General features: G+C 46.6%; 1 protein-coding gene across 1 annotated transcript; it reads left to right on the top strand.

The window, feature by feature from the left end:
- The first annotated feature begins 5876 nt into the window (after window positions 1-5876).
- LAX1 (lymphocyte transmembrane adaptor 1) lies at window positions 5877-9747 on the top strand. Its single transcript, XM_007111030.4, has 3 exons — window positions 5877-6273; window positions 6949-7034; window positions 8825-9747. Exons 1-3 carry the CDS (start codon window positions 6192-6194, stop codon window positions 9566-9568), a joined length of 912 nt encoding a protein of 303 aa, XP_007111092.3. The 5' UTR covers window positions 5877-6191; the 3' UTR covers window positions 9569-9747.
- Window positions 9748-14089: the final 4342 nt, after the last annotated feature.

Raw genomic sequence — 14089 nt, 5'->3', positions numbered from 1 at the left:
TAAAAGCCAGCACTAGAGCAATCAGGTTTAAAACACATACCCTGTCACCCAGGAGTGGTAGTTTTCTTCCACTATCACGATGAATAACTTCAGGTATCTATTTTGTGTTTTGAGTGGTGGGTTTGATGGGTTTATGTACCATGGGGAGAGAAAGGAGATCAGGGGAAAGTGATGCAGCCAGAGCTGCAGAGCTCACTCTGAAGCCTGGGAACTTTCTATGAGGAGGCTGTTTCACTCAAGCGTGGGGGCAGGAGAAAATCAGAAGACCGGAGAGATTAGTCTGACTCAAGCAGGCTGGGTAGATAAGATAACATGATAAGACCTTGAGATGGTCACAGGCAGGGGGAAGTTCTTGAAAAAAAAATTTTTTTTAAGTAGCTGTCAGTGTGCTGAGGTTTGGTTCTATCTGCACTTCCCGTGTACCATCTTCCAAGTTCCCAGTTCACACACCATCCCCTGTTGGCACCAATGGCTCCGGACAGGCCGGTAGAGCCCTCTCTCTTCCTTTGGTCGCAGCCACAAGTGTGATGCAGCAGTGGATCTTCTTCCCCTGTGAGGAGTCCAAGTTCTTACTCAGACCCATCCAAAGGAGAGGTGGACAGAGACCCAGGTTCCAGCTCTAGAACCAGCTGCCTCTGAGCCATCTCTGCTTCCTGCCAGGTAAGGCTACTTGGAGGGAAGGCAGCGAGGACCTGCACTGGCCGAGCCCAGGGGAGAGCTGGCCAGGGCCAACCTGTAGGCCTTTCCCCCGGGGGCCCTCTGGGAGCCTGGACACAGGGCAGGCACCGACACCTCAGGGAAGCTGAGGCCTCAGTGTCCACTGGGATGACATAAGAGAGAAGCATGTGATGAGGCACTGGCTGGTTTCCCAGACATCCAGCTGGGAATCCATTTCCTTGTGGAAAGTGACATCAGAGGCTCTTCTTCACTAATAGTCTTAGTGGCCCCTTCTCCTTGGACTCTCCCAAGATGAAAGAGTGTCAGGAAATGCGTAAAACGAAGAGGGGGAGAAAGCTAGAAAAAAAGCTGTGAACAATCTTTGAAGGGACTTCCCTTGTGGCACAGTGGTTAAGAATCTGCCTGCCAATCTTAACAAAAAAAGAAATGGTTCTGAAGAACATAGGGGCAGCACAGGAATAAAGATGCAGATGTAGAGAATGGACTTGAGGACACAGGGAGTGGGAAGGGTAAGCTGGGACAAGACATATATACACTAGCAAATGTAAAATAGATAGCTAGTGGGAAGCAGCCGCTTAGCACAGGGAGATCAGCTCGGTGCTTTGTGACCACCTAGAGGGATGGGAGGGAGACGCAAGAGGGAGGAGATATGGGGATATATGTATATATGTAGCTGAGTCACTTTGTTATAAAGCAGAAACTAACACAGCATTGTAAAGCAATTATACTCCAATAAAGATGTTAAAAAAAAGAATCCGCCTGCCAATGCAGGGGACACAGGTTCGATCCCCGGTGGGGGAAGATCCCACGTGCCGCAGAGCAACTAAGCCCATGAGCCACAGCTACTGAAGCCCACGCGCCTAGAGCCCGGGCTCCGCACCAAGAGAAGCCACCGCAATGAGAAGCCCGTGCACCACAACGAAGAGCAGCCCCCTCTCGCCACAACTAGAGAAAGCCCGCGTGCAGCAACGAAGACCCAACGCAGCCAAAAATAAATAAATAATAAATTTGTTTTCAAAAAAACTTTGACGTTTGGGACACTTTGGGTAGACACGGGGAGTGAATCTTCCAGCTTCTGAGACAGGTGCACAACAGGCCAGACTGGGATGGATATTCTCTTGAAGAGCCCTGTAAGCAAGCCAGCCAGCCAGCAGCCGGGGGCCCCGAGGGCAGGCCCCCGGGGCCACGTCAGTCCTGCTTCAGCTTCATTCTAGGGCTCGTACCCAGAGCAGAGGTCCTCAAAATGTGAAATACAGACCAGTTCTGTCAAAATCACCTGGGAAGTGTTTATGAAAACCACCGATCCCCCTCGGCACCCTCCGCCCACGAATCAGCAGCGGGTGCCAGGGATCTGCATTTGTTTCTAAAAAGCACCTCCCAGTGCTCTTTAGGTCTGCTGAAACAAACATTGTAAATCTGGAGGCTTATAAAACTCTCGGTGTCTCGGAAACCCAGGGCGAACAATCACAAATCCCCCACCACCTTGCCCCATCTTGAATCACGCTCCCCCCAGGACACAGCGCGCCGGCCAGCCCAGGGAACGGGGTGCAGACATGATTGCTTCTACCTTATTAAGAGCTGAGCAGCATTTCCTGGGCCCCATGCTTCATTAGCACGTCGGTGGTGTTGCTTCCTGTAGCTGACTATCTGTTTCCATTCTGGCAAAGTGTTTGCTCTCTTCTCTCTGCTTTGGGGGTTGGGGGAAGATGAGCTTCTCACGGAGCCCGTCTCTGCCTTCTTGGCAGTTTCCCCGTCAGTGCCCCTCACATCCCCCACACAAGGCAGAGACCCTGGCTTCCCCCTGAGCCTCGCTGCGGAGCACCGCACCCAGACGAGCTCGCCCCTCCTGCAGTCAGCATCGCAGCTACATCCAGGTAGAGCCAAACCTGTTGTTTCATATTTTGGGTCAAGTCAGCCTGACATTTAAGGGACAGAGGCAAGGTAGGGAGTTGATTGGGGGGTAGAAAGTTCTAGAAAGATAGCTGGGACGCTTTAGAAAGAAAGAAATAAAAACCAGTAGACTTTATTTGTGAGGGACTTTGGTAAATAAAGATTTAAGAAGATGAATGTTGAGAGTAAAAAGTTGTATGTTGGGGAATGTTCGGAAGACATACAGACCAGGAGGAGTTCTGTCATTCTTATCTACTAAAAAATGTGGTTATACCACACAGGATTATATGTAAAACACAAACCAATTCTGCCTTTCCTCCTAGGAGTCAGCAATTTAGGAAGAGCCAGGGAAAGTGGCAGACAGGCTGGCAAGCAGATGACGATTAAGAGAAGGCTTAGAAGGAGGAGCTGAAGCCAGAGACGGTCCTGGGATAATGGCTGTCACCATACCCACCAGCTCAGAAATCAGAGAGAGGACCTCACAGCCCAGCACTCTGCAGGGAACCCTCGGCAGCCCAGACAGGTAAGTGGCCCGGGTGGTGAGCTCTCCCCTCCCCTGATTTAGACAGAGGGCCCTGGTCTAGCCTGGGAGGCTTCTACCCCAGCAGCATTGCCACCCCTCACCAGGGTGGTCCCCTGAGACCAATAAACTCTAGGCTCAGAGAAGTTTACTCAGAACTGCTTGGAGGAAAGAAATGGGTATTGAGGAGAAAAAGGAGTTGATGGGGGAGACGAAATATGATAACACAGCATTTCCTTAGAGCCGGCTGCCTGGCCTGGTTGGATTTCTCACGCTCAGAGGCCCTGATTGCTGTCCTCGATCATTCCTGTCTCAGGTCCCACCAATCACTCCTCAAAGAAACAAAAACAAAAACTAGTTCCCACTCTGATGGAAACAAAAAGCCCACTTTTTTCATGTGTTTTTAGGCCCTAAAAGCTTGCCATGAATAAAAATGGAATCATAGATATGAAAAAGATATATCCTTAGAACATAAAACCCCACAGAACTAATCGTAGATGTAGATTTTACAGCTAAAACCTTCAATATTATATTAAATAAAAAATCCATCAGCCATTGAAACTTTGACAGTGGGAGGTATAAATTTCAGTGCTATCATAACAGCACAGCTCAAAATAATAAATTTTAAATCACTGTAGTTTGGGGAGGTAAATATCATTACCATGACAAACAAATACATGTCACTTGCAGGTGGACAGAGGCATTGATGGGGAATGAATTTGTAAAGTGTCAGAACCCTGCAGCTCCCCTGGCAGAAAAATCCTTTTTCTGTATTCATTCGTTTGATAATTTACTCATTCATTAATTTAACAAATATTCATCAGGCCCCTACTGAGTACCAGGCACTGTTCCAGGCACCAGGTGAACTGGACAGACAACAAGTTCTTGACCTCCTGGAGCTTACAGTCAAGTGGGAGAGTCAGATAGAAACAGATGAACAAATGCATGGATAACATAATGTCAGTCAGTCATAAGTGCTCTGAGGAAAAACCAGGGCAGAGTAAGGGGATTGAGAGTACGAGGGAGGGTGTGGCCAGGGAGGACCTGTCTGAGGAGGTGACATTTCAGAAGAGACCTGAATGAAATGAGGGACTGAGCTATGGGAGAGGGAGCAGCAGGTCTGAGAGACCAGACTGCTTTGCCAGGAACAGCACAGAGTCCTGGAGGTCAAGGTCAGAGGGAAAGTGGTAGGAAATGAGGTCAGAGGCAGGCAGAGGCCAGAAGAGAAGAGGCCATGAAGTCCTCACTGGGTAGGGACCATGGATGTTATCCCAAGTGTGATAGGAAGTCATGGGGGGTTGCAAGCAGAGGAGGGACGTGATCTGATTTACCGTTAAGAGGATCACTCTGGCCCGTGTGTGAAGATAGTGTGTTGGGGCCAAGAGTGAAAGCAAGGAGACCCATTAGAGAGGTTCTTGCAAAGGTCCACGTGGACTGCACGGTGGTTCGGACCAGGGCGGTGGTAATGGAGGAGCAAGAGGTGACTGGTTTGGATAGATGCCCAGGGATGAGCAGACAGAATCTGCTGGTTAACTAGAAGTGGGGTGTGAAAGAAAGAAAACATTCAAGGATGGCTCCAAGGTTTTTGGCCGAGTCATTAGATGATGGGAAACACCAGAGGGGCAGGTTTGTGGGGGGAGAACAGGAGTTCTGTTTCAGACATTTTTGGTTTGAAATGTCTATTAGGCAACCTTGTGGAAATGTCCAATACAGAGTTGGGTAAACAAGCGTAGAACTCAGGAGGACAAAAATCTTCCCTGATAGATGACCTCGTTTCTAGTAATTGGGGGAGCGGGTCTGCTTAGTGAGTCCTTCTGTAGCCTCAATTGGCTGCTTCTTATAGGCAAAGCAGAGCAGTAACTCCGTGCCTGCCTGCGAACTGCAAGTAACCCAGAACTTGCTCCGCGCATTTGCGTTGGTTAAATTCCACAGAACAACAGAGTGTTGCTTGGAGACCAGCTCCACAAGTTGGTGCTACAGGGGTTATTCAAGTGCAGGCAACCTGGACTCTTGTCCCAGAGCTGCTCCCTAATTGTAAGTTGGGTAATCTTCTCCTTCGAGCAAGACATAAAGCCCAGGAGCAGGGAATGGGGGAAGCAGGAGCAGGTAGACTTGCCATTCCAAGTTTGGAAGACAGTGTGAAGCCATAGAAAGAACAGTGTTTGGGCCCAAACAGACCTAGACTCACGTTCCATCATGCTCTTTCCGACCTATGTGATCTTTGACATGTTACTCTACCTTTCTGAGTCTAATTCTCGGATCCCTTGGTCACAAAGAGAAATGGGATTGTTGTACAGATTACATAAGGTTCACATGCAAAACACTGGCATCCAGTAGGCATTCAAAAGGGATAGGTCCCTTCTCCTGGGGCCTATTTCCCTCTCTCCAAGAGAAGATGACCCTTCCTTCCACCACCCAGCCCACCCCACCTCAGCTTTCCTTCACCGGGCTCTCATTCCAAATCCTCGAGCCCTACCTCCTAAAGCAAGCATCTTCTCCGACTTGCCACCCTCCTATGGCTGGGTCATGGCATTTGGTTTTCCTCGTAGAGCTAAAGACCACAACAGTAGCGTCTTTTCCGGGTTTGCGGGGCTCCTTGCCGTCCTCCTGGTTGTCACAGTTTTCTGCATCCTGTGGAACTGGAACAAATGGAAGAAGCGTGAGTCCCTTGTTTGTCCAAAGTTGAGACACCCTAGGGTCAATCAACTAGCCTGGTATTTAAAGCCCAGTTTACCCTCCAGAGATACACTGTTGGGCTGGGTAGTCCTCTGTTCTTACCTGACACACGGGTCATTGTCTCCCTTGGGGTCCTAAGCTGTGGCTCCATAAGGCTCAGTGCTGAGTGGAGTTCCATTTTGAAAGTCATTTTGCCCTGGTATTCCTGTGCCCTGCTTCTGTCCACTGAGTCCCCTATGCTTCTAGCTCAAAGGGAATTGGTCAAGTCTGAAAACGTATTTTTCATGATACACGGTGAGGGTGAGCAATATTTTCAGGGACCATCTCATCCCCAAGGGGCCCCGCATTCTGTGCAGCTGGGCCCAGGCATGACCTCCGTGTCTCTCATTGCCTTGCAGGGCAAGTTCCTTACTTCCAAGTTACCGTCATGCCCTTGCTGACTCTGCCTCGACCCAGACAAGGAGCCAAAAATATTTATGACCTCTTGCCCCGAAGACAAGAAGAGCTGGGTAGGTTTTTCTTTCTAATCCACGGAGTCCAGCCCTACAGAACTTCTACCGCCAGAATGTACCTCTCACCTGGAAGCAACTTTCTCTAAAGTTGCAGACCTTTCTGTCCTTCAGGGAGCATGAGAGAGAATGGGATAGATAGACTGCAAGATGCAACTCCAGTGGGGGCTTGGAGAGCTCGAAGAAGGGAGCGGGGGCGTCATCTGGGTTGGGAGTTCTGTTTGTTTCTTTTTCCGATTTCGTTGATAAAAAATTGACATACATCACCATATACGTTTATGGAGTACAGCACGATGGTTTGATTACACAGACAGCAGCTTTGGTTTTTCCTGACGTAAGTTAGCAGGCGACAGCTGCGTATGTCTAGAATTGGGAAAGACATACAGAAGGAAAAAATGGCCTCCAGCCTCAGGGCAGGGAGGGTTCGCCCCAGGAGCCTCCTTCCCAGCCTCCTCAATTCCTGTGCTTGTGTCCTTTTGTCCTCAGCTAGCTGAGGAGGCTTCCGGGTCTCCTAGCACATCATCTCTGTAGATCTGACCCTCTCCCCACAGAACGCCAGGCCCCAAACACCAGACATCACACAAACCCACTTCACCCAAGATGCAGGAATTGTACAGGCTGAAGCACTCGGAGGACTGGCTGACTATGTTCAGGGTTTGTTCTCTGTCCTTTCAGGAAGACATCCGTCAAGAAATATTCGTGTTTTCAGTACCGAGAGCCTCCTCTCCAGACATTCTGACAGCCCTCCCTCTGAGCATGTGGTAAGAGTTAAGTGAAATGACAACCCGTTTGGGAGAAATGATATGTCTCTGGCAGAAGAGCTGAAGTGCAAGAGTGCTAGGTCTTGGCTCTTGTTTCACTGCAAACAGCATGTCCTTTGGCACGCACACACACCCCGCCCCCCACCCCCGAGGCCCTATTAATAAATTGGGAAGACTAGCCTCAGGACTTCCCTACCACCCAAAGGCAAAAGATTTAGAAAGAGAGGAGCAAGACCTTGGGATTTTAGGAAAGGCACCAGGGCACATGTATTCAGGGACATGATGTTAGAACTGAAACGTGTTTTCCAAGTGAGTGTTGTCCGCTTCCAAGTAATCACCTTGGGAGGGTACCTAAATATTCCGACAGTGCTCAAAATACTCTTAAAGTCCTACTTTGGCAATTACTTCTGAGCCTATGTCAAATTGTTTCAATCCTCCTCCGTGGCAGAAATACTCATAAGTTCACTCAGCACTGTAACTGGTGTAGAAAGCGCTGAGCGCGTCGGGGATACCTTTGAGGTTACAAGGGGACTATTACAATTAATAACAATAATCCCTTGTGTCTTGTAGTCTGGCTCTGAAGGCAGCTCCCCAGGGGGAGTCACACCAGGAACAGTAGAGGGACTATTCTGAAGATCAGGGTGCTTATTTCCATAGATAAGTTCTCATTAGCTTGTAAAAAGAATCAATTCCTTTGGTTTTGTGACCATCCCTGGGTAAGTACAGCCATGCTGCAGCTGCAGCTAATTCGGTTGTTACCCAGCCTTTCTTCACTCAGGGGCTTAGGTTGATTACCATGTGGCCACTCCATGTCGCCACCTTTGCTTCCTCTTCCTCTTGCATGTCCCATCCTTGGGCTCTGCTGCTGCTTCTAAGACTTCCTGGGGCAGCAAGTCTAAGTGGCTGATAAAAGGAATAGCAGAGGAAACTCCATTGCTAAAACTACTTCTAGGACTCAGGTGGGCCCTGAGGGAATTTTGCATCTAGAGTTTAGATTTCAAACTGGCTTAAGCCCACAAACAGGTTTGGATTGTACTCTGTAGTGTTTGAAGGACATCTTGAACCAGTTGGCAACATTAAAAAACCTAAAAGATTTCACATTAAAGTCCAGATGTCCAGCTTTTCTTGAAAATCAGAAGTTCTGGCAACAACAGACTAGCATCTCTAATTGGCCATAATCAGCTGATCTGCGTGTCAGCTGCCCCTATACTAATATAACAACAAGCATTTTTTAGTGTTTTCTTTGTGCCAGGAGCTATTCTAAACACTTTACGGTCAGTAATCCATTTACTCCTCACAAAACCCTCATGGTGTGATATTATTATGATTATACCCATTTTATAAGTTAGGAAACTAAGGCACAGTGAGATTAGGTAACTTGCCCAAACTCAGCACAGAGTGGTGAGGCCTGGGACTTGCACCCTCAGTCTGAGCCTAAGCCTCTACCTTTAACCACTATGCTGTGCCTCAGTGTGCTCTGGGGTAGCAGGCTCTCTCCAATTCATAATACTTCCCCCACTCCCCATTGAAACCCCACAGTGTGGCCAAAAAACAGTTGCAATTTATTGTCAAATTTACACTGCTGCTTTCCTTAAACTCAGCCTACTTCACTAATTCCTACCTAGCATCTGAAGCCTTGAGGTTTGAGACCCCTGATTCAGACCTTTTCTCCAAAGTGAAGAACTGAGAGGAAGAACCATTAGATGTAGTAGTACTGGGCGGGGAAGAAGAAAGGTTTTGTCCATGTTTCTACTTCTATCCTGTCACTGGCTTTCTCTTCTTACTCGTAGCCCTCCCAAGCAGGGGATGCCCTCCATGTGCACAGAGCCCATACTCATGCCATGGGGTATGCAGTGGGCATCTATGACAATACCATGGGGCCCCAGATGTGTGGAAACCTCACTCCCTCAGCGCACTATGTCAATGTCAGAGCTTCAAGAGATTGCCCAAGCACTTCTTCAGAGGATTCAAGAGATTATGTCAATATCCCCACAGCAAAGGAGATTGCTGAGACTTTAGCTTCTACCAACAGCCCTCCTGGGAACCTCTTCATCCTCCCAAGTACCAAGGTGCTGGAGTTGACTGAAGAAATAGATGAGGGCTGTGGGAACGCCAGTGACTGCACCAGTTTGAGGTCTGCAGGCACTGAGAGCAGTTATCCACTCAACGATGGGGAAGGGTCTTCTCAGACCTCAGATGATTATGTCAACATGGCAATGGTGGATCTCGAGACCATCCAAGGGAAGCAGCCCTGGGGAACTTTTCAGTGCTGTAGAGATTATGAAAATGTACCACCAGATCCCAGCGGAAACCAGCAGCAGGAGGAGAAGGAAGCGACATCCTCAAACACCGACCATGTAGAGGGCAGGACAGATGGTCCAGAGACCCACATCCAACCTGTCATGCAGTCAGGGAGTTTCCTGGCCTTAAAGGAGTATGTGGCCTATCAGTCATCTGCACAGAGTGAGAACAGTCAGATGAAACATGGAGAAGAGATGTCAAATGAAGACTCTCATGACTACAAGAATGTGTGAGCTGCCAAGGTAGGAGGTAGGGACTTTGAGCAGGGGCCTGACACATGGCTCCTTCCTGATGAATTAAGACCCAGCCACCCAGCTGGAAAGCCACATGGAGTGGTCTATCCTGCCAGATCCATAGCCATTACAGGGTCTAGTGAAGACCCTTGACCACCCTTGTATTTCAGTGGATTCATTTGGTTACGCTAAAAAGAAGCTGAAATGAGTAGGGAGCTAAGAGGCTCACAAAAGCAGAGGTTTGAGAAAGTCAGAAAGAAATTCTTCTCAGGCAGGGTGCTGTTATCTCTCATACCAACTTAAGAATGCTGACACTGCCTTATAGGACTGTGGGGAGGTTAAAAATGGAAGAGTACTTTAGTACACAGTGGAAACATGAAGTAGTCTAAAATCATTACCTTCACTAATACCAGCAGGCTGCAAAGCAGGAATACAGATTATTTGGTAATCCAGGCAGAGGCCAAAGGGAACAAGGAAGTTGGGTTGGGGTGGGGGGACAGTTTCTGCTCTAAAATGAGTGTGGACAACCAAATGCTGGAGAAACTGCAGAACAATAGGAATTCTCGCTCATTGCTGAAGGGATTGCAAGGCATAACATTCACTCTGGAAAAGTTTCTTATAAACATAAACCTATTATACAACCCAGTCATTCCACTATTAGGTATTTATCCAAATGTGAAATTTGTATTCACAAAAAAACCCATACATGACTGTTTATAGCAGCTTTATTCATAATTGCCAAAACCTAGAAATAACCCAAATGTCTTTCACCAGGTGAATGGATAAACAAGTGTCCTATATCTACACAATGAGTTTATCCACACTCAACAGTAAAAAGGAGTGAAGTAGGTTCACGCAACAACATGGACAAATATTAAATGTATTTTGCTAAGTGATAGAAGCTAGACCTAAAACTCTACATGTTGTATGGTTCCATTTATATGACATTCTGAAAAAGGCAAAACTATAGGGGTGGAAAACAGATCAGTGGTTGGCAGGTTTGGGGAGAGGGAAGGGGTTTACAACAAAGGAGCTGTACAAGGGAATTTTTAGGATAATTGTTCTGTATTGTACTATGGTGATGGATACATGACTGTATTCATTTGTCAAAACACACACAAAAAAGCTGTATAGCACAAAGGGTGACTTTTATTATAGGCAAATTTTTAAAAAATTCACCAGGCCATCAGGGGAACCCACAATAAAATGCAGATTGTAAAAAATGAATCTAACTGCTTCACAAATGTATGACATAATCTCACTGAAGGGAGTGGGGGAAAAAAGAGCTGACCTAAGTAACTTTGGAAAACAATGTTTTGCTTGAAACTGTAAGATAAAGACACAAAGAACTGAAAACAAACACTGCAGTCTAGTTGGTAAATTTGTAGGGCATACTTGAATTGAACAAATAAGTAAATATATTACAGGTAGGGAGAGGCAGGTTTCTTACTGTCAGAGAAAGAAGTGACAAATAAGCAAGTAGAAAAGGAAATATAGACGTGTATATACATAGGCTAGTATACATATATACTTCCTAACTCTGTCCACTGGAGGGTCTAGCAGCAATCATGGTCCAGTAGCAGTGAATGCACTTAGCTCTCAGACCTTGGTTTCTAAACTTGGTAGACACCACCTTAACCATGTGATCAAGGTCAACTCACCAGTAATAAGTTATATTGCTATATGATCAAGGAGAAGGGTTCTTCACCTCCATGGTATTCTTCCCCAAAATCCACAACACCAGTCTTATCATGAGAAACATCAGAAAATTCAAATTGAATGACGTTCTACAAATACCTGACTGGAACTCTTAAAAGTGTTGAAGTCATGAAAGACAAGGGAAGACTGGAGAAACTGTCAGACTGGCGGAGACTAAGAAGACATGATGACCAAAATATAACATGATGCCTTGGATTGGATCATAGTACAGGAAAAGGGCATTAGTGGAAAAAATGGTGAAATGAAAAACAAGAAAGTCCATATTTTAGTTAATAGTATTGTATCAATGTTAATTTCTTAGTTTTGATAAATGTACTATGGTTATATAATTAACATTAGGGGAAGCTGGGTGAAGGGTATACAGGAACTCTCTGTACTATCTTTGCAACTCTTCTGTAAGTTATGTCAAAACAAAAAATAATTTTAAAACATGGACAAAGCTGGAAGTGAAGACATCTAGGCTCATTCCACTTAAATAAATGTGCCTTTGTTCCTTTTTCTGCAAAATGGACATAATATAAAGCATACGCTACTGTAATTGTTCTGGATATTTGTCTGTTTTCTGCATTGTTCTGTTAATGTATGTACTCAGTCTCTCCTATCATACTGAAATCACTTTGCCTGTAGGAAAATATAATCAAATCCTTTGTATTCACCCTAGCTCTTGGCACAAGGCCCAAGATAAAGTCAGGTTATCGATGTGACAGTTGATGATGTGGTTTCAGTGCATGTCTTTATAAAATGTTGAGTGAGGTTTTTCTGTGGTTCAGGAATGGAGACTAAGGCTTAAAGCTAAGTATCAAAGGTGTAAAAACATCCCACATTCTGAGTTCAGAGCACCACCAGCTGTTAGGGGTCTGCCAACACCACTCAAGGCTTACTGAGAGTAGGAAAATTAGTCCTCCCATGTACTGCTCTCCACCACATCGCATCCCTGCTCCACAGGAGAGGACTGAGATGTGATTGCGGTGAGCCTTTGAGGACATGCTGGTCAGGAAGAGAATTTCTTTCCTCCTTCACTGCCCCCATCCCCAGGGATGCTAACCATCTCTTCTGCAGAGTACCTGATGCCCCAGTAAAAGGAGAAAGAGCAGTGTGTTGCCAGAATTGAGAGAAAGGGCTATGGAGCAGATGGCCACCAACCGTTGGCCATGGCAACAATAAAAGTGTCACCAGAGGAAGGCAACTGGACCTGGGTCATTTTGTTGGCACCACATCAACAGGGTGCCAAGGCAAGGGGCCTCTAGGATAAATCTGTGAGGTATAGACCATCTGAGGTGGCTTCACAAACACTTGGGTGGGTGCTATAGACTGAACATTTGTGTGCCCCCAAAATTCATATGTTGAAACCTAATCCCCATTGTGAGAGTAGTAGGAGGTGGGACCTTTGGAAGTGATTAGGCCATGACGGTTGAGCTCTCGTGAATGGGATTAGCACCCTTGTAAAAGAGGCCCAAGGGAGCTCCCTCACCCCTTCCGCCCTGTGAGGACACAGCAAGAAGATGGCTGCCTATGAAGCGGGTGTCAGGCTCTCACCAGACACCAAATCTGTGAGTACTTTGATCTTGGACTTCCCAGCCTCCAGAACTGTGAAAATAAATGTTTGCTGTTTAAGTCACCCAGTCTATGGTATTGTTGTCATAGCAGCCCAAGCAGACCAAGACAGTGGGATAAAGACAGATTTTTACAGGAGCTAGCTCTCTCATACCTGGTGGCTATATTTTGGGTCGATTTCTTCATTGCTCTCAGATTCACTCTACATGTGACCAGCATTTAAATTCCTGCCACACAGAGGGCACCACATCAGTCTGATATTGATGGCCAGTAAAGGTTGGCCTGGGAAGCAACAATAAGCACAGAGGGAGGATGGCAACCTCACTCAGGCAAGTAAGTAGAGATTTGTGTCAGATGTGAGATGAAGATTCAGACAGAACTGAAAAACACTGGCATGTAAGGATTCTCATAACCAAGAGACAGGTATGTAGTCGAACCCAAGTCCATGTGCCTGACATACAGTGAGGCCAAACAAACTGAAACGTCGGCCTTTGGAGCAGAAGAAGGTTTATCGCAAGGGCTATGCACGGAGAATGGGTGGTTCATGCTTGGAAGACCTGAACTCCCCAGTGGTTTTCAGGGAAGAGTGTTTTGTTTTGTTTTGTTTTGTTTTGGCTGCACCGCTTGGCTCACAGGATCTTAGTTCCCCAACCAGGGACCGAACCTAGGCCACAGCAGTGAAAGCACTGAGTCCTAACCACTGGACCGCCAGGGAATTCCCAAGGAAGAGTTTTTAAAGGCAATATTTAGGGTGAGGGCTGCAGGGTGTACAACTTTCTTTGGACTAGTTGGTGGTGAGGTAAACAGGGTGGTGTTCCAGGAATCTCAATCATCAACCTTCTGGTTCTCACCAGTCTGGCATCTCAGCATGTATTTACCATCCTCCAACTGGATGGGGGTCTTAGTTCCTGCAGAACAACTCGAAAATATGTATCAGATTGTTATGTGTATTTCCTGAGGCAGAACTAGGACTCTGTTCTATCACTGAATTATTGTTTCTTGACTGCTTTTCCTGTGTTTCTGCATTCTTTAATTAGTAACTGCTTGAATTTGAATCTGTTCTTTGGAACTCAGGGAAGGCCTAGGAGACTAAAGCCTTCTTCTATAAACAAGAAGTGTGTGGGGGGGTATCTTTTGTACCTGGGAGGGCCCCACAGGATCCTGCTCCGTGTCAATCCTCCTTTTTCTTTGATACTCCTCAATCTTGAGGGGAACAGGGGCGGGACAAGAAAAGGAATAAAGTTTTGG

Source organism: Physeter macrocephalus, chromosome 4, assembly GCF_002837175.3.
Source record: "Physeter macrocephalus isolate SW-GA chromosome 4, ASM283717v5, whole genome shotgun sequence".
Taxonomy (NCBI): Eukaryota; Metazoa; Chordata; class Mammalia; order Artiodactyla; family Physeteridae; genus Physeter; species Physeter macrocephalus.
The sequence above is the reverse complement of the archived record's forward strand: the minus strand, read 5'-3'. Positions and strand labels throughout refer to the sequence as shown.

Coding starts and splice junctions, on each gene's coding strand:
- LAX1 (XM_007111030.4), top strand. CDS start 6,192: ATGCCCTTGCTGACTCTGCCTCGACCCAGACAAGGAGCCAAAAATATT. Junction 6,274..6,948: donor CCGAAGACAAGAAGAGCTGG/GTAGGTTTTTCT, acceptor CTGTCCTTTCAG/GAAGACATCCGTCAAGAAAT. Junction 7,035..8,824: donor GCCCTCCCTCTGAGCATGTG/GTAAGAGTTAAG, acceptor TCTTACTCGTAG/CCCTCCCAAGCAGGGGATGC.